Below are 20,332 nucleotides of genomic sequence, written 5' to 3'. Positions count from 1 at the left end.
TTTGCTTGTACTGAACGTATCATCCACATGCAGTGATCAACTTGTCCCCACCTCCTCTGTGAACAGCTTGGCTTATTCTCAGTCCCACTGATTTCCTTTCTTTACTTCCCAAGATCGCTGACATTTAGATTTGGGGTCAGAGTTTCTAGTGCTCAAGGACAGATATTTAAGTGCTTGGCACCCACAATTGTGGCTCAGAACACAGCAGATCCTGTTATGATAGCTTGTTTTAACACAAAAACTCAATCTCACATGCCTCCAAGTACCGAATTCTCTTGAAGGTGGGGCACTGGTTGCATATGCTGAGACATTCTGAGACATGCAGCCATACTGCCCAGGTCTCCACTGCCTGGCCTCTTGACAAAAGTTATACATAAACTGGTTTAAATAATCAGAAACTGGTTTAAACCTGTAACAGAACAGAAGTGCAGTACACATAAACCAGTTTCAAAATGGCTGAAACTTGTTTAAGATAAACCTGGTTGAATGCAGTATCAGACTTAACTGAGATGGGTCAAATCGGTTTATAAAATGTCTTTCCCCAGATCCCTTCCTGATTCAAGTTAAACTAGAGTCCCCCTAGCATCCCAGCATGCTTTCCAGCCCTGGGCTGAGCTGTCTGCTTCAGCAGTGAAGGGTTGTTGGGGAGGGAAGGGAGAGAGAGGCAGGGACTGCCCGCCCCCCAGCAAACCCTGACTGGGGTCTGGGGCCAGGGAAGGGGGTTTGACCACTCTCGTCCCCAGTACAGAGCTGCCCTGCTGCCAAACTTATTGAAAGTTACTCCTGGCTGCGACTGTGGACTACAAATCCCAGAGGCACCTGGAAGCAGGAAGAAGAAGTGATGAGCAACCCTGCAGAGTCCTGATATTGTGATCTTGGACTGCAAATCCCAGAGAACTTGGGTGCAACAGGAAGAGGAAGCATCAGAGAGCCATGCTGTAGCGCCTCCCAGTTTCTGTCCTGAGCCACTGCAGGCATGTGGCTGCATTTCCTGAATCAAAGGTAAATGTCTGTCCAGTTGTTTCTCAGTTTAAGCTTTGTAGCTTAGACTAACCTGCACAGACTGAATCGATTCAGCCTTGGGCTTTTTGACTGTCTGCACTTAGCTTTACAATCATTTCCAGTTGTGCAAAGAGTAAGCAAAGTTGGATGCAAAAGGTCCATTCTGACATAAACATATACTAGCTGTGGCCCTATGGTGCAATGGTAGCATGTCTGACTCCAGATCAGATGGTTGTGTGTTCAAATCACACTGGGGTCAAAACCTTCCTTTTGTAGACTGGACAAGCACCTGACTGGGGTCATATGACTCCAGTGCTCTTTCCTGCCTAGGGGAAGGGGTTGGACTTGATGATCTATTGAGGTCCCTTCTGACCCCTACCAACTATGAAACTCTATAACACATCCTGTGCAGGTCTGGTACAACATAAGGCCCATAATATCCAACCCTAAGTGCAAGCAGGATAAAAGGCCAAAAGACAGAGCTAGGAACATGAATTGCTTTAGTCTCTACTAGCCAGGAATGGTGGGTTATCACCTCATGGGGAAGAACAACATTTGAACATGTACTTGTTTACACAGTTTCAATTCTAGCACAGAGAAAGTCACAGACTCACAAATCATCTCTCTCGGAAGTTTTTTGCCTTGTGAAAGTTTTCTATTTGTCAGGCTGGTTTGAGCTCCTGCATCTTGAACAGTCCAGTTGTCTCTGAAGCTGAAGACAGGGGTGAGACACAAATCAAAACAAAATTTAAAAAATGTGTTTTTCATCATGGATGCATTGTGGGAGCTAACTTAGAATGATTCAAAAGTAAATCTATTTCTCTTATTGACAATCTCATCATAACTGCTTGCTGCAATTTTCATTAGATTGGTTTACAGATCTGAATGTGTCTTTATAGCTGTAGGGTTTTTGGCTGTAGTCATGTTGGTCTAAGGACATAGGCAGGCAAGCTTCTTTGGGTAGATGTGATATCTTTTATTAGACCAGCTGAGTAGCTGCAAAATGGTTATTTGCAAGCTTTCGGGTGCAATCACTCATCTTCAGACATAGGGAGACTCTACTGTTCTGAGATCTTCAAGGAATGAAAGAAGCTAAAATTGTGACAGGATATGAGTGAGAATGTAAATAGGTGAAAATTAGGAAAACAAAGGGTAGGGAAGGGAGGGGACGAAAGAAGGGGGAAATAATGCCAAAGGGAGACTCTACTGTAGTTGAGTTCTCAAAGGTAGCAAAGAGGCAGTCTGAAAAAGTAAATAGCTGGAAATCGGGAAAACAAAAGATAGGAAAGAAGAGGAGGAGACAAAGCGGGGGAGGGGGGTAGAAACGTGTAAATGGTAAGGTCAGGCAGGTACCTGGTGAATCAGACTTCAGGCAGGTTGTAATGTATCATAAATCCAATGTCTATATTAAGTGCATGAGTTTTAGTATCCAGTAGGTTGATGAGGTGAAGTTCATAGGCCTGTCTATGAAAGGTGTTTTGTAAGTTCCCTTTGAGGATTAGAACGGAGAGATCAGAGAGGGGGTGATTGTCTTGTGAGAAGTGGGTACCCACAGGTAATTGGATATTTTTGTCTTTGGTGGATTTTCAGTGGCCATTCATTCTGGTGTGCAGCTGTTTGGTTTCTCCTACATCTTTTCCATCAGGGCATTTGGGGCACTGACTGAGATATCACCATAAAACTGATCAGCCAAATCAGAGATTACATATCATATATAACATTTCTGGAAGTGAAGGTGTAAGATCCAGGAATGGTGATGGTTCTGTTGTGGGATGTGGTGGAGATGTGCTGGCAAGTTTTACATTTCTTATCCTGGCACAGTCTGGATCCATTAGGTGTGGTCTGGATCATAGGGCCTAGGGACAAAATGCAGGCTAAGGCTTTTTGAATGTAATTCAATCTTTGCAGGTTAGTCTAACCTGGCTAGGCTGAACTGGGTTGTAACTGCACAGACATCCCAGATATGCTGGCACATGTCTGCAGTGGCTCAGGCCAGAAGCTGGGGATGCTAGAGCAGCTCTTCTGCCCCTTCCACAGCACTGAGGTGAAAGTGAGCATGGCCAGACCCTGGCAGGACGCTCTGATTAGCCAAGTAGGGAACTGATAACAGTATTTATCACCCCTAACTCAGTGTTTATCACTCCATTGAGAAAACAACAGAGGGATATTACCAGCTAGCTGGTACTACATTCAACCAGGTTTATCTCAAACTAGTTTCAGCCATTTTCAAACTGGTTTATGTGCACTGAACATCTGTTTTGTTTCAGGTTTAAACCAGTTTTTGATCACTTAAACCGGTTTACGTGTAATATCTGGCCCTAGCCAGGGGGTTTGCTTCTGGTCATGAGGTTGGTGGGGTTCAGTTCTTGTTTAAAGGCTAAGATAGGTGATTTTGGAAAGATCTCTGTAAGAATTGGGTTGTCTTCTAGCACAGGTTGCAATTGTTTGAGGATTTTCTATGTAGGTTCCAGGGAAGAGTGGGATGTCATAACTAATGGTGTGCAATTTATATCTGTGGCAGCATTTTCTTCTATTAGATACACTCTCAGCCTGTTATTGAATGGGATCCAGAGCAAGTTCACTCTTCTTGTATTACAGTGACTCATCAGCGAAGACTGGACCTGATCCTGTGTAGACTAAATGGCAAAGCTTAACACAGCAGATATCAGGTGCAATTGTCCGGGGAGATGAAAATGTCCGAACGCTGTCACTTCCCTGGAAGCCTCTACAGGAAGAGGGCTGTTGTTCCACAGGAGAAAACAGTGGAGCTGGAAAGCAGCCCCCTGTACACCGTGCTAGATTTTGGTCCCCTCAAAAATTATCATTGGCGGGAAACTAAAATGTCCTGATGTTTCTACTGCAAAAATGAGTTGTAGCTCATGGGCAAGGCCCTGTGGGGAATTCATGCTGCCCGTGCCATACCTGTTCTCTGACTGCACAGAAGACATCGTTTTTCAAGACCATCAATTCAGCAGCCCTAGTCAACACAGCTCATGGAAGGAGCTCTTGTAGCACAACCTAACTGAGTTCAAATGTGAAAATGTTCCAGTTGCTTTGGAGACTAAGTGCTGTGGATATTGAAAAATGAAGAACTAAAGAGCCAACACAGAGAATTTAAGGGCCAGCAGTCTGTATGCAAGCATGCCTTGTGTCAGGATAGCGAGCATTCATGCTTCCTCTGCAAGCAGTAGAATTCTTGCCAGCTAATTAACAATATTGTTTTTTGAATACACAGACTCCCATCATAGTCTGCTACATTAAGAGTGCATCAGGTTGGCGTTCCCCAAGATCTCATGGCTGTAAGTTTCTAATACTGTATTTTTCCATTTGTACCATCAAATGAAACCTCCCTGGATCACAGAACTTCCTGGATCAGATACTATAGTTGTAACGGCTACAATATGTATCAACAGCTATGTGTTTCTAATTGGCTTTTATGAATGCCAAACCAGTCTGGCTGTTTGGATCTAAACCATACTGAACTCACTGGATTTCAGCACACAGTGTCGAGTACCAAATAATCCTAGAAACTGATTTGATTCAGACAATCCCTGCTCATGTTGTAAGGGCTCTCCTTCAGCTGGGAGGTAAAATCAAACCCTGCCTGTCTGTGGTGGTTAAAGAAGACATAACACTTGTGCATATGAGGGGGTAGGTTGTAGCTGTGTTGATCTAAGGATAGTCAGACAAGGTTCTTTGGGTGAATCTGGTATCTTTTATTAGACCAATTTAAGTTTACCTTGTCTGCCTTTATGCATATGAACCTTGTCTGCCTTTATGCATATGAGGGCATTAACTGTAAGGACCTGGCCTCATCCCACCATGTCTGAGCTCTGGGAAGCCTGGCCCTGCAGGGAGGCGATGGGATTCGCTATATCCTGCAAGCACAGTCCTGCGCTACTGCATGTCCATATGTGATTTTTCTGTGCAGGACAGATGGGCCACGCATGCAGCACTGACATGGCTGTCCCAGGTTCCTCCCAGGTGGAGATGCCTCATCAGGGGGTTTTGCAGATAGATGGGCATTTCCCACAACAATCACTCCACATACCCAGTCCTTGCCATGTCCCTGGGGTCACCTGCCCTACTGCACAGGTACCATGTGTGACAGCCCCTGTGCAGTAGGGAGGCCATCAAGTTGATCAGTCACCTAGCTACCTCACCTAGTAATGATGGTGGCTGTGACTTGCTGTGTGTATACAGTGTGGGACTGCAGCACTAGAGCCTCAGTCATGTGAGCAGTGGTTGGAGGTGAGGCTTGCAGGGACCTAGGGCCACTGCAGGGGTCTTGCTTCATTTGACTCACCAAGTAGCTGGACTGCATGGGCCATATGCTGGGCATCCCTGCATTAAACAAGAATCTTAGCATCATAGGAAAGTAGAGCTGGAAGGGATCTCATAATGTCTCATAATGCCCCTGTTCAAGGAAGGATCAGTCCTGCCCAAACCATCCCAGCCAAGTGTCTGTTCAATGTGATCTTGAAAATTTCTAGAGATGGAGCTTCCACAATTTCCAGCGCTTGACTACTCTCATAGTCAGAAAGTTCCTCTTAATTTCCAGCCTACATTTCCTCTGCTAGAGCACAAGGCCGTTGCTCCTAGTCCTGTCCCCTACAGCAGTGGTTCCCAAACTTTTTTTTGCCGCAGCCCAGTGGGAGCAAGACGGGGCACACAGAGCCAGGTGCCTCCCTCCTGGGGCTCCCCTGCCACCCAGTTTTAACCCCAGAAGCTCAGCTGTGACCCCAGAAGCCACTTGCCCGGGTGGGCAAACAGGGGTCCGAGCCAGGGGGCTCATGCCACAACTTGGCAGCCAACCTGCTGTAGCCTGGTACCAGGTCGCGGCCCGGTGGTTGGGAACCTCTGCCCTACAGCCACAGAGACTCGCCATCCTCTCTATAACTTTCAGGTATTTGAAGACTGTTATCAGATTCCCCCTCTGTCTCCTCTTCTCCAGTCTAATAACTCTAGCTCTTTCAACCTTTCCTCATAAGTCATGCTTCCCCGGTGCCTAGTCATTTTTGTTGCTCTCTGCTGGATTTTGTCCAATCTGTCCACATTTTTCTTGAAGCGTGGGGCCCACAACTGTAACAGTAACAGTCACAGGAGTAACAAGGGGTGTACAAACCCTCATGCTGTGTACTCTATTTAGATGATAATTTCTTTGGTGCCAGGAGCATCCCTTACGGTAGTTTTGCGCAGCATCCAACAAAACAGGACCCTGACCTGAGCTGGATGCCTTCCACACAACTGCAGCATGAACTGTAAGCAAAAGACATGCTTATAATTGCAGCCCAGGTTATAAAGTTGACATCAGGGAGACTGATCCAGACCCTGACTTCCCCATAATTAACAGTTCAGTTCACTTCAGAGTTAGTTTCCTAGACACTGTGGTGTAATTCTGGATCTGAACGCTCCCTGAAGCTTGGAAATGTAGTCAGATCCAGTCTTCTGCTTAAGACCCGTGGTTAAATCTGATGGTCAGACACAGAACTCGCTGTCCCTGCAGTCTCTCAGTAGAACAGGTCACAGTTAGAGGCTTCGTACCCATTTCCCAGGTCCTTGCTGATTTATGTTAAATCCTTACCTTCAGCTTCATGCTGTTATTTTGTATGCCTATCGTCTCAGACTTTGCAGGTTGCTTCTTTCTCTGATTAAACTGATTTTTTGATTAATAATTCTGTCAATTGTAAGAAAAATTCTCCATCTTCCCACACAGCTTCCTATGAGAAAACAAATTACCTGTATAAATATAAAATGCTCACATTTAAATTAAACTTTCCACGCAAACCCTATTTTGCTGATTGCTAGACTCTACAAGCTTCTCTTTCTGAGACCACGTCTGATTTCAAGATAGAGTGTTTCAAAGGAGGAAGACAATAGATTCTTTGGGGGGTTTTAGCCCAGGCAATCTGTATGTTATTTTCCAGATAACATGGAAGCAAAGATGGATAAGATGGAAGCAAAACGAGTTTTACTTTACTGGTATCAGGATATTCCTTGAAATTCCAAATAGACCTGTTAACATTTTAAATGTACACTGGTGCTGGCTATGTATTAGTTTGAGTCCTATTTAATTGTTCCTTTTATTACACCACTTGATTTTCTCACCTCTTTTTTTCACTCCTAGATACTCTACTTCCCTTTGCAAGAGATGTATTTCAGAAATACCTGTGGCCACTTTTTATGATTGCATTACTCTCCCTTCTTCAGAAAGCCAAGGCTTAAAAATACAGGAGAGCCTAGTAATGAATCATATTATCAGGAACTTGAATAGAACAGAGCTCATTACATAAGTAGTAAATGCAAGAATAAATATGAGAAAAGTACCTTTAAGCAAGCTGTTCTCTCACTGATGAACGGTGGTTTACTTAATGTATTGCATTTAAGTATTTCCCTCTGTATTCAAGACATTTTTTAAAGATAATAATTAACTCTGATAATGATCGTGTAAGTATTACTATCCCCATTTTGCAGGATCCAAAACCGAGGCTCCAGCACATATTATGTTTCTGGCACAATTAAGGTGGGTGATAATCATACCCAAAACAGCAATTGGCTACACGTTCATAGAATTTGTAGTGCCATAAAATCACAAATAACCACAAAGATATTACTAGAAAATACGTAATTTCTTTGTGCCCAGTTTGTATGGTGCTGTGACCTGAATGTGTAGCATACCATGGCCTGGACTGCCCCAGGGCTTGAGCCCCAGAGTGGTCCCAGTCATGAGCTGGCAGGGATGGCTCTGGGGCTCAGATGGCCCTGTGGGTCCCCTGAGCCAGCTAACGATCAGCTGATGGTCAAGCACCTAACCTGCCAGCACAGGGTGAGCTCAGGATCACTGCACATGATTAGTGGGATTGGGGATCAGATCCCATTGCACTTTTAAGAGAATGTCTGAGACAGAGATGAAGTGGTTTGTCCAAGCTACATAACTGAGATGTGCTATAGGTTTAGGCACCTAAAAAATTAGAACAGGTTTTAGGTGCAGACATCAGGGCTGCACCCCACAGTCCTGACTCAAAGAGGATGTTGACTCACAACGTGAACAGACTTCAGCAACTTCTCTTGTTTTCTCGCATGTGGCAAATGGCCTGTATATGTGTATCCCTTCTCCACCAGGGGCCAGCACTGGATTAATACTAGAATAACACAGGGGAGGCTGTTGGTGCTTTACTGAATGGCCAACCCGGGCCTTAGTATCACAAAGAGAACTAGCAGAAGGGGCTACATTAATTTCTAACATAACCCTGCTAAAGTGGACACATCTGTCGGTCCAGTGTTTGTGTTCATAAAGAAAGGAGATCTAGAGAGACAATCCCAGAGAGGTTATTTTTTAAATAACTTACCCTAATGGCTGTGTCAGGCTGCCTGAGGACATGTGCTGTCAGATTGCCTGCTGTACATATGAAAACTGGACAATTAAAAAAAAAAAAAAACGGCTTACCATTTTTATTTAAAGAACAACTGTGTGCTATGCATTTTAGTACCCAGCCTATAATCCCGCCTGCAAGATACAATATGTACAGAGAAACTTGATTTATCTAGAACCAAAAGATACAATATGTACAGAGAAACTTGATTTATCTAGAACCAAAAGCCTTTCTTACACAAAAAAAAGTAAGTCACAGTCACCAATGTGAAGGATTTGTACTGCAGACTCCTAATCTCTTATTTGCACATATCTCTGCATTTTTGTCCAATTAAGAGAAGGTTACATTCACAATGATATAAAAATGTGATCAAAAGTCTTTCTTAAAAAAAGGAAGGAAGGAAAGGACCTTCATCAATTATGTGAGCTCCTGTTTATACAAACTAATGACATGTCCAGCATAACATTTGATTAACTGACTTCTCACTGCTTATAATACATAAATTTTAGGGGCATTCATATATAGATTAAATATCATGTATGGAAGCGTAAACCAGTGTACTAGAACTTCTGGATGCTGCTATTTAATACATGGTTTCAAATGTCACATCGAAGGAACGATAAGAAAAAGAAAACAACAGTTCAAGTAATGCTTTTATATTTGCTATTCCAGACAATTTAGAAGATGCTATTCAACGCCTTCTCCTGGCCCCATCAACTCACAACCGGCATGGAATATACAACAGATAAACAGGTCATTTTTCAAAAAAGATGGCTAAAAAAATTAAACACAAAAGAAAAAAGAAATGACAACGTGGTGGTACTCAAGTGTTAATACATACAGAGAAGGATCTGTGTTTCCAGTTCCCCTGCTGTGGCATCCCATCTCACATCCCTGAAGTATTTGCAGCGCCTTAGGAAAGAGTGTATGAAACCTAATAAAATTGTAACGCGGAGACTGAGTTAGCATGCTGCTGAGGTCTCTATGCGTCTTGGAATCAAGACTCAGACCTGGGGGAGACCAAGTGACCTTTTTTATATATTGCTTTATATAGTGCAAAAAATACAATGGAACGATATAGGAACTAATGAAAATAATGAAGGGTTTTATATTGTGATTTGAGAGCTGCACATTTCCTTTCACTGCCTCCCCACCCAACACGCACATAATTGCTGACCCAAAGCATTCAACATTACGATGAAGACGCCACAACGCATGAAACTGGCTTCAAAATCTTGACATTTTAAAATCAGAAAAACATTTGCCTTCTCAGCTCTGGGGTTTTTTGGTTTGTCCTTCTCCAGGTGTGTGGGGTGGGCCACTTGACGAGTCTGTTTCCTTCCCAGGGCCTGAACACGTTACTTTTCAGACAGAAGAGGTATAGATCATCATTGAGTCCTCGGCTACTGCTGGAGATCTGCTTGAGACTACCTGGAGAACCAGCTATCGGCAGCAAACCCTTCACAGCCAACTCAGCATGAGCATTGAAGCAAACTAGGAATAAGTTATTCAAAAATGAAATGGCAAAAAGATTTTTACTGAAGCTGAAAACTGGGCTTTGTGAAAAATATTTCTCATGGGAAAAAAAAATCAATTTTTTTCCTGGCAAAATCCCTTGAAATGTTTTTGAGGTGAAAATGCTCAAGGAAAAACAAAATCACGGAATTGTGAAATTTCAGAGTTTTCTAACTTTAGATGGAAACTGCCAGATTCTTTTCCCCACTTGCTTTCTGCCAGTTTTCTAACCTACTGAAAGACAGTAATGAAGTTGTTGCAGCTGTTAATTTTAGAAAGAAGGGAATATTTTCACTTCATTTCCACTTTTAAAGTTAACACTTAAAAAGTGACAGTGCTATTTTCAGAAGTGACAAGTGGCTCCCCCAGCTCCCCCACACTTTCTAACTGTTTTCCTAAATGCAAGTCTAGAAACTGTAAGAAAGTGGGCAGAGGCTACTTCCTCATATATTTGAAAATTCCCAAACAGGCAAACTTAAAAAGGAAATTGTCCTACCTTTTCTAACTAGGACACATATGTGAGGTAAGTATGTTTTTGTGGCTAAACTTCCCCACTCATAGGTATCATAAATGCTTGAAACAATTGTACGTACCAAGACTGAGCCCTTTCCCCTTCAGTGACATAGAAGAAGTGGATTGGTTCACACAGTTATCCCATAAGAGATGGGGCATTTAAAAAGGACATTTTCCTGAGGAAAGGCATTGTGTCCAAAACCTTATCTAACATATTTCCCAACAATATAAATATAATTGATTCAATGAAAGACAACACCAACAAATTCTTGCCACATATACTTCCTGGACCACCCTATAACATTGCTCCAACCCAATCCATAAGAAGCATTTACGGCACCCTCCATCCTGAAAACTCAAAAACATTTTTCAAAGTAGATGTGCAAAATGTTGATGAGCGTCCACGGATCTTTGCTCAGCTTCTAGGTGAAGAGTTAAAGACATCTGGGGCATTAAACGTCTTCTCCCACCGACATGGTTGCAGTGATGGACTCTCAGCATCCTGTCAAACCAGGTCCAAAGTGTCTCAAGTGAGGACACCCAAAGAAAGTGATGACTTCTGAAATGTTCATCATTTGTTAAGTTTCACCCACATATGCCCCAGCATGAGATGGAGAAGAATTATTCACATTATTCACAGATAAGGAAAAAGAATCAGGCTTTTGGGGAAATCCACAGCACATCTACAGGAGGAAAAGCCCATCACCCTATGGGGAGAACTCCAAGGGACATTCACAAAAAGAAACTCTTAATCTCCTTTTCATAGGCTATCACCTCACAGAGCAATATAGGAGTTTCCAAGACTAGAGACGCAGCAACAAATGCAATAAAGCAAGTTATGTGAATCTGGAAATAATGCTAGAAAAGTGAATAATGCAAAATCAGCTATGGGCAGGGCTGAAATTGCAAAACACCCCAAGGTACAGTTTACAGTCTTAAAATTAATAAGGGAAACACTATTAAATACTCCGGAAGGGGAATATAACTTTCTCCTGGGCCCTCTGAGTATTGCAATTTCACTTGGAAAGTTTCAGGGAAGCCAACTGGGTTGCCAGGCCAAGATATTCCAGGAACAGCCTTGATGCCACTTAGCCTTTCTGGAGACACAAGGGCTCAACCTAACCTCATGCAAGTGAACAACAAAACATTCGTGGACTTCAATGGCTGTCAGGTCAGACCTTTCATGAGATATTCCCTTTGGAATAAAAGACATTTTCTCTTTTTTTCTTAGTACGTATTTGATACCTATGACACATTTTAAGATACCTGTTCAGGCAGGTGTGGGACAAAGTGGGAAGGGGGGCTACTATCTGCTTCCCAAGCATGTGGATGAAAAACAGCAGATTCTTCTAGCCATTGCTACCCCCTAGAGACATCTAGTTGGCCCTTCTGCTTCCTCTTTCTCTATGTCTTAGTCTCTGGCACCAAAATGCCCTCCACATCAGGTCCAGATGGGGTGCACCTCCAGCACGTAAGAGATATACACAGGAAAAGGGTTTTTTTTAATTCAAAGGACAAGCAACCCCATGAGAGAGGCCAACACTAGATGGACACAGAGATAAAACTACTCAGGAATAATTTCACCAAGCCACAGGATTTTTAAAAAATTATTTCGAAAAATTAAATCAATCATTTCCTTATCAATCACACTTACCTGCTCTTTTTTTCCCCCCCCCTTTCTACTGTATTGGTGAGTGATAAACTCAAAAGATCCACCTTCCCCACTGCCCTCTCTCCCCTTCCTCTCCCCACTCCAGCAAAGGTGACCAGTTAACAGAACACTTGTATATTCGCTAAGTGAGTCTTGGTGAGTTGATAGAAATGTGAAGAACTAAGCTGGCAATTTTTGTAATAACTTATTGTCTAAGTATTCAGCAAATCTGGGCATTGTTTCAATAACGAACGTAAGAAGCTTTCCCAAGTGTTCAGTTTAACAGGCTAATGAGGCTTGCTTGGCATCGGAAATCCTATTCTATATAACAGGACATTGAACTCATCGTGCAGAACAGCCTCTTGTTTACAGCATGGGTCCACTAGCTTTGTCTTCACTACAGAACAAGTTCACTGATCTAATGCCCCAACAGGTTTTGAAACACAGACAAAAGTACTTGAAGCAGTCTACTGGCATTCCAAGAACGGGCTGGAGCAGACAAGCCCGCCAGTAGGGTAAAAGGCAAGTTTGATCTAAATCAATTCAGGCTGTCCGTGGACACAGACAGATGAGACAGACGAATAGATGCACCCACTGCTGCTCTATGGTATGGGATTTTGCAATATCCCAGAGTCCACCAGTTCTGGGAGCTGTGCAAGGAACCGTACAATAAGTACCAAAGAGCTTTTTAACTAATATGTTCCTTTTAGCTAATGTACTTCACAACCATTTTAGTCTGACTGTAGAACAACTTACACTGGTTCTTAACATTTCTCAGTTTGGCTAGTATGAAATACTGATTTGAGATTAAACTGGTTTAGTACAGTATGGGCATGTCTCTAGAGTTACTTGAGGCAGAGATATCATATTCTTATTCAATAACTACGTACATCTGCATCACAATGGAAGTTATCGCTAATAATGATCTTTATAGATATTTTTGATATAATTAGCCAGTAAGAAAAGCACCCAAGGTTTTGATGCAAAGTTAAGTTCAAAGATATCTTTATTAAAATACCTTCTCAAATTCACTGTGGTAACATTTTTTTATGGTTGGTGGGATGCTAGTATATACATTTGCCAACAGAAGTATGCTACAAAATCATCTGTGAAAAGTTTAAATGCTTTATTTAGGGGAAAAATAAATTAAAAACTACTAGTCTGTAAGAAACAAAATAGTCTTAGACTGGGAAGGGGGTTCGGGCCAAAAAACTCCTTTTTTCCTTTGAAAGGAGATGTCTCAGAGCCCTCAATGCAATGCTTAAAGCAGTTAGCGCACGCACACACACATATATATATCTGTATATATAAATCCTTGTAATTTCTCTGTATGAATAATTAGGTTCTTTTTTTGGTTTAGCTTTTTAAAGATTATTTGCCATTTAAAATGACAACCTTCTTACCTAGACCTAGATCCCACAATTAAATCTGCTTTGGAACAAAGGAACAGAGTGCAAGATTGGGGACAAATTTACATTCTGAAAGAACTTCAGCTTCTGGAGCTTTTAGTTTGTGATTATATTTTGTGTCACTGGACTGCGATCTGTCAGGAATTCTTTCAGAAAAGAATCAATATGGCAAACCGATTCATACACTTTTAGCTAGGGGAATCAATTTAACAAAAAAACCCCAAAACTTGCATCTCTACTGATGTGTGTACTTGGTGAAGTTCTGAATCTCAGTATGGATATCCAAGTTTTAAAAGAGCCCATATTTCAAGATAAATTTAGAGTGCTGCAATTACTATGTAGCACAGACAGCGATAAAAGAGTTGGTGTGGCTACCAGTAATAGTCTGTCCCCTGCAGCTCGAATCAGTCTGTAAAACCCATGCTGGCAGAGCTTCCAGGAGCTGCAACCCAACCACTACTTGAAGCTAGCTCAGGTATCTGTACCCCACATTGTAGTCACAGCTCCACTTCTACTCCCATTCCCCAGGGCAGGATAAAACAGAAATGAGAGAAATAAAACTGTTTAGTGGAAGGAATTGAAGAGGGGGACTCAAGCTGTTGGTCACCATAGGCATTTTCCCATTAGCACTTTTATTTGCAAATTTTTAATTCAGTGCTTTAGGAACATCTCTATTGTTCACCCTGAGGAAACGAACATTGAAAAATAAGAGCCTGACAAATCCTTAAATAAGTGTCACAGAGTCTTTTGAAACAGATGCAACATCTTCCATCTTGGGTTTGGTTTTGTGTTTTTCTCCCAGCAGTTGATATTCGAGTTGGCTATTCTAAGTGGCATCAGGACAACTTTCAATTTTCTGTTGGGAAAAAGAGAAAAAAATACCCTTGTGAACATACATTCAACCTTCCTTCTTTCTCAGATGAAGAAAATCTGCTTAAATATTTAATTTATGGTAACAACAAGACCCACAAAGCACTGAGTTAATCATGGCCTTACCCATCAGAAGGAGAGGGAATGACAACAGTAGGAGAGCAGAGCTGACAAATATCGAGTCTGATTGTGTACACTTAAGCAATTGTGACGGCAAAAAATACAAATGTGTCCATATATTTTTGGGCACTGACCTGTAAATAAGCAACCAGATTTTCAGTTGCACTGAGCACTAAGGTCAAATGAGGGATGGGGAGGGTGGGGAGGGACTGGCCACTTCTTCACATGTATATCACACAGTTGCCTAACTTTAGACACTCAAATTTTAGTATCTTAGTTCAAGTGCTGGATCCATAAAAGGATTTTTTGGGGGGGGTCACATTGCTGAACACTGCAGTGCCAAATTTTAGGTGGCTTGTGACCAAGCAGCACACACAGGCCTGAGTTAGGTGCTAGGTGCTGCATACACTGGATGGGGTGGTGTCTCAGAATAGAAACCACAGCAACCAGCATACTGATTGGGGTAGCTGCTTCAGCAAGCCAATAGGAAATGTTCATAAAATAGGGGCGGGGGCAGGGTAAGTTCCACCCTTCTCTGGGCACTTCCTGGCTAGCCATGTTAGCACCGGTTCAATGCTTCTGATATACAGGCTAGCTTGGGTATGTCTGCACAGCTCAGCAACGTGCTGCACGCACATACCGTGAATTCCAGGCTGGAGGGAAGCATTTTACTCCACTGGGGGATTCCAACCCTCAACCCGGAATAAGGTGTATAAGCTAGTCCAAGGGTAGGCAATGTTTTTCGGCCAGAGTGCCGAAAAAACCACAATGTCTACCTTGGAAGGTGCTGGAGTGCTGACATGCCACAGCCCAAAGCAGCTGTTTGCAGCCTCCCGGCTGCAGCCGGCCCACAGAGCCCAGTCTGCTTGCAGCAGGGCTTGCAGCCTCCCAGCCGCCTGCTGGGAGCAGCCTGGGCTCCATGGCCAGCAGCACCTGCTTAGAGCCCAGGCTGGCCGTGGTGTGCCGAGCAAAATGGCCTTGAGTGCCGGGGGTTACTGGCCCCTGAGATAGTCTCAAATAAGCCACTGCTGGGGAAGACATGGTGGCCTGTAACCTAATCAATTAATCTGGCAGCATTTAAGTACCTGATTCCCTTTGTGGATCTAGTCTTTTGCAACTTCTCTGGGAGTCAGGGGCAAAAACTGGAATTAGCCTTCAAGAACTTCTGGTTTCTAACCTGTATTTATTTCACAGGATCACTTTGCCCTTCACTTCCTGACAGTCTAGAGTTCCCGCAACATTTCTGACTGGACACACCATTCATCTTCATTTCCTACCTTAAGCTATTGTGTAGCACTACTGGGTGCAGTTAAGTAGATGCCATGTCCCACCTCAGAGATGGCTGCACTGCACTGTTGGCAAAGAGATCCCCATTTCACACTGAGTTTATGAGATGACTTCAGATCAGTTAGGTACAGGCAATGTGTTAAGACCCAAAGATTTCTCCACGTAGGTGGAGAATAGGAGATGTTTGTCCCCCAGAAGGTACATTTTGCATTTATACTAATGTTCACCTGAAAGTACACTGTGTCCTGCGTGAAGCCATCTGTCCACATTTACCACCGGGGCAAAATAAAACAAAAACAAAAAAGTCAAAATGATGGGAGAGGGGACCATGAAGTCAGAATGTACTGCTACAGTACATTCAACACAATACCAAATTAGTATTTGGCGAAGTGGCTCTCTCATTGTTAAGATATTTCCTTCAATATGTTTTCAGAAACTAAGACCATTAAATAACTTAGAAAGATTGCCAGCTCTGATTTCAGGAAGGAAACCTCCTCCCAGTTCCTCTCTGAGTAATTCAACTAATTTACTCCAGACACTTCCAAGCTGATTTTAAGTTAAAAAAAAAAAAAAAAACAACAAAAAAACCCCCAACAACAAAAAACCCCAGCGATCCCCATTTATTTTTCAAACCCGTAGATAGACCTGAGAGCCAAAATCCTGAAGCTGCCAAGAACCAGGGAAGTGACCAGAAACCCCCAAAAATTAGATCTGGACCATCGCTGCATTTGACCACAATGCAATTTAAATAATTCAGGTGGCTGGGAGGCTAATACACCGCCCTCTTTGACTAAAGTTCATACCAACGTCTTTCTGGGAATCTGTATAATGTCCCCAGGTGGTTAATGTTCTGTTTATTTATTAAAACCTTGACCTCGTGTTCATCATCCTCTCACACCGCACAGACTGCAAAGGTCTTCACAGTTTCCATGCCTGGTTTATACTTATGCTAACAATTATGTAGAGGTAGAGGATGGGTGTGGAAGAGAGTGCATGAAAACCATGCTTTGCTTTAAGATTTTCTTGGAGAATATATTTGAATAAGGTTTATTTGAAACGTGGGATATACAATGCTGTTTGAATTCAAAACTGGAAGCAGGCACTAAGGATCCAATCTTGCCTACTCACTACTGTTATTGGAATCGAAAGGGCTATTTGTGCCCCTTGGCCCCCCGATAACAAGACTACCAATAGGGCTCCCCTCGAATGCTCCTTCTTGCCATCTGTCCCACTCCATATATCACTGTGGTGTTATCTCTATGATAATGGCAGGTAATGAATGTTCAAGATCCATTCATAGTCTGGTAACCTGCCGCCTGTTCTGAAACTGTTTTATTTGATTTAATTCAGATGCCCCAAAGAGAGCAGGCAAACACCATGGGCCTCTAACTGCAGTATCAAGCACTGTGTACAACCATTTCCTCTGTTTTCTACAGGAGAAAGCTATCTGTGGAAGAAAGTCAAGTCACTTAGGTTACTAGGAGCCTTTTCCTTTTGATGATTGATTCGCACTCAGATGATCTGTACTTCTGAGGTAAGTCAGAGCACAGAACTTGGTAAAAATAAGCTCCAGAGAAAAAGTACCACCAAAAAATGAGAACAAAAGACTCTTTTTTTTGCCTCTTCTCTGTTCTTACGTTGCCTAACAGAATTGAGAGGCAAAAGGAAAATTTATGAGCAAATCTACCGTTCTGATCCTCACAGTATATCACTTCTCTGGAGAAAGCACAAAGACATTCAAGCTCACTCCTTAGCAGTGAAGGATGCAAGGCCTGCTTTTAACCAAGAACTTCACTGAGGATTGATCCCCCAGGTCTGGATAAATCAGGTTTGGGGGAAGGGAGTTTACCACATTTGCAGAAGCAACAGCAATTCAATTATTTAAGCAGGAGCCGTTAAAGTATTTAGCTGCACAAGGGATGCTTAATAATGGAAATGTTCTATATGCTAAATGAACGTGTCAAGGTTACCAACATGGTCTCATGCATTGTACTAGAGCCATTTTCTGAGAAGCCTCTTACTCACTCTACGGTGTTAATTTTGCTGGCACACTTCAGTCCCGCTACCAGGAATCTGTGGACTGTGGAACAACCATGAGAGACGACCTCTGGAAAAACTCAGGTAAGACGCACAACTAGCTGGAAAGCAGACCTTTCTTTAAGGTATTCCTAACAAATTAGCATTTGTGACAGTCCATCTACCTTTATGTAGGAAGTAAGACAAGGAAAACATCAGCCTGAAATCATTTCCTCCTCACACGAAGCATGCCGGGAGACAGCAAGATCTCAGAGCCCAATTAATTATATCCAAAACGGTTTTCACGGGGTTTTTAGAAACATTTACTGTAAGCAAACTGTATGATATTCAGAAAGCAAAACAGCCCCATGATACCACTCTGTTGTGCCTTCAGGTCTCCTCATTGGTAAATGAGGAAAAACATCCCCAAAACAATCCCAAAGTGCTTAAGTTTTGCCCAGCGATAGTACCTTTTATCCAAAGAGCAAGAAGTGCTTTGTAAACTTGAATCAATGAAAAGACTAAGCACTCCAATGAGTGAGATACTAAATTCAGCTTGCCCATTTGTGAAACAGAGTGCGAAACTCGATTTAGGTTAGTGATTAGTTGATTAAGTTAGTGACAGAGGTGGAGAAAGAACCGAGGGGGCTGCCTGCAAACTCTCCGTTTTGACCTGTAACACAAACTCCCCCTGGATCCTGACAGACCTGGAAAATACATGTGTTGGCTGCATACTGCAAGAGCTCAGGTCATGCTAGCAGCTGGATTGTGTGTAGAAACCCCGTTTGACTATGCTGAAGTTGCTGGGAAGTTGCAAACAAAGTACCCCGTCCTGCATGCCTTGCCCACCCCGAAACTCCTCTTGAAGTCCCAAGGGCTCCCCCAAAAATAAGGTTGGTCTCCAAAAGACAATGCAGAGTGCTGAGAAGGGACAATGCGTCTTCCTTGGCCCCAAACCACCTTCACCCTAGAGCCTGATAGAAAAGAGCTGTATTCTCCCCTAGTGAAATCCTGGGGTCTGACTGGTGTAACGGGAAGGACAGCTTGGCTTGATTTAATTTTAGAAGCTAAGATCAAAGACAAAAGCCCAGCCTTCAAGCTAGAAGAGACAAAGCCATGAAAAACCCCATTTGGCCATTAAAACATGCCTATTTACTTAAACAGACTCTGTGACCTTCTTTGCTCTTCCGTGAGACTGTAAACAATGTCAAGCGTTTCTTTTGTTTCCCATGTGGACGCAAGTGCTGATGGAGGGAGCAGCCCTGACTTTCAGAGCTCAAATGTCTGTCGTCAGCTGCTGCAGACAGTGCCATTGTGATTATTTATGAGTTTCTTATTTTCTTGAATTCTTTTTAAGTAAATGCTTTTGAGTCGCATTAAGCAGCAGGAAAAAAACACGCTAGCTCTCATTTGGAGTTGGGCTAGCATTTTATCTAAGCAAACACAGACTTCTTTCCCCTTGGGCTTCTGCTTGGGGACGCAACTAACTGAGGTCATGGTGCTGACCCTGCCAATGGCTGAGATCATTCAAGGCAAGGCTAGAGGAGGGATCTATGTAGTACCAGCACCTGCTTTCTAGGGATCCCATTATCTTGTTTTAAGTCAACAGGAGACTGGGTCCCTGTGTTTCTCACCGACATCTGCCTCAGTTCCTGTCTTCACACTTTTCATGAGTTATCTGTCAGAACACCTTTTTCCTGAGGTCAAATTAACTCACAGCCTGACCTCCTGATATGATCCTTTATGCAAATGAAGGCAGGTGAATTTTACTATGAGTTTCTCATCTGAAAAATAATCGACATTATAAACAGTTCAGAGCAGGGACTGCATTGACCCGTCTGTCTCCCCTATGCCCAACGGATTTCAGGTGTCAGCACAATAACAGTGTTAATAATAATACTTAATAGCCATCACATGATTGAACAGTGCCCTGTAGGCACTGTGGGTGGCACTCGATAAATAACAGTAATTTCCACATTTCTGAAGTGCAGGCTCTTTGCTTCTTGCAGTTAGCAGAGCTGAGCAATCCCTCATTCAAGGCTTTTAGCCTCTTGTTTTCTCTGCAAATTGACTTTCTCTCCAATTGGCTTGGTGGTCAAACTATTCACCAAAGGATCATGCACAAAATTTGAACCACAAATGGTTAGCTTGACTGAGCTCTGAAGTCAGACTGTGTTGCTTTTAATGTCCGACTGGATGAGAATAAGTGATGAAATTGGGTCAAAATTTGCTTTCCATTAATACATCCTTAGAATATCACACATCCTGCCAAGCATCCTTTCAATCAACCTTTTTTCTAATTCATTGGATAAAACTAAATGCAGAAAGTGTTGGGCTGCCCTGTTAGATTGATGGCTGGTGCCTCGAAGTAAAACCAGCCTGGCGGTTTAACGCATCCTTTTGGAAAGTGCCATCCATGCCCCAAGCTAGCTTCTGCAATATCAGGTGCTTCATATGACCTTTAATGTCAACCAATATAGGAATAAAGTGCAGAAAATCTTGCTTGTACGTATCCAACAAAGCGTTATGAGGTTAAAAGCAAGTAAGTGTTCTGGTATGCTATTTTACTAGTCAAA

At 42.7% G+C, this 20,332-nt stretch overlaps 1 protein-coding gene and 1 non-coding gene across 12 annotated transcripts in view; one reads left to right on the top strand and one right to left on the bottom strand.

The window, feature by feature from the left end:
• Positions 1-1,189: 1,189 nt before the first annotated feature.
• On the top strand, positions 1,190-1,261 carry TRNAW-CCA. The gene has a single exon. It is a non-coding gene; the product is annotated as a tRNA-Trp (tRNA).
• An 11,781-nt stretch (positions 1,262-13,042) lies between these two features.
• Positions 13,043-20,332, bottom strand: part of PECAM1 (platelet and endothelial cell adhesion molecule 1) — a 43,884-nt gene continuing 36,594 nt past the window's right edge. For 8 of the 11 annotated variants that reach the window (XM_019542390.1, XM_019542392.1, XM_019542393.1 and 5 more), the window contains one exon: positions 13,043-14,319. In XM_019542390.1, coding sequence (XP_019397935.1) covers positions 14,290-14,319 — 30 coding nt within the window. In that variant the 3' untranslated portion in view covers positions 13,043-14,289. Of the gene's footprint in view, positions 14,320-17,765; positions 17,821-20,332 lie in introns of all 11 variants that reach the window. The other 3 variants (XM_019542391.1, XM_019542395.1, XM_019542399.1) reach the window with 1 other exon arrangement.

The sequence above is a fragment of the Crocodylus porosus genome, unplaced genomic scaffold (assembly GCF_001723895.1).
Source record: "Crocodylus porosus isolate Cpor-Errol unplaced genomic scaffold, CroPor_comp1, whole genome shotgun sequence".
Taxonomy (NCBI): domain Eukaryota; kingdom Metazoa; phylum Chordata; order Crocodylia; family Crocodylidae; genus Crocodylus; species Crocodylus porosus.
The sequence above is the reverse complement of the archived record's forward strand: the minus strand, read 5'-3'. Positions and strand labels throughout refer to the sequence as shown.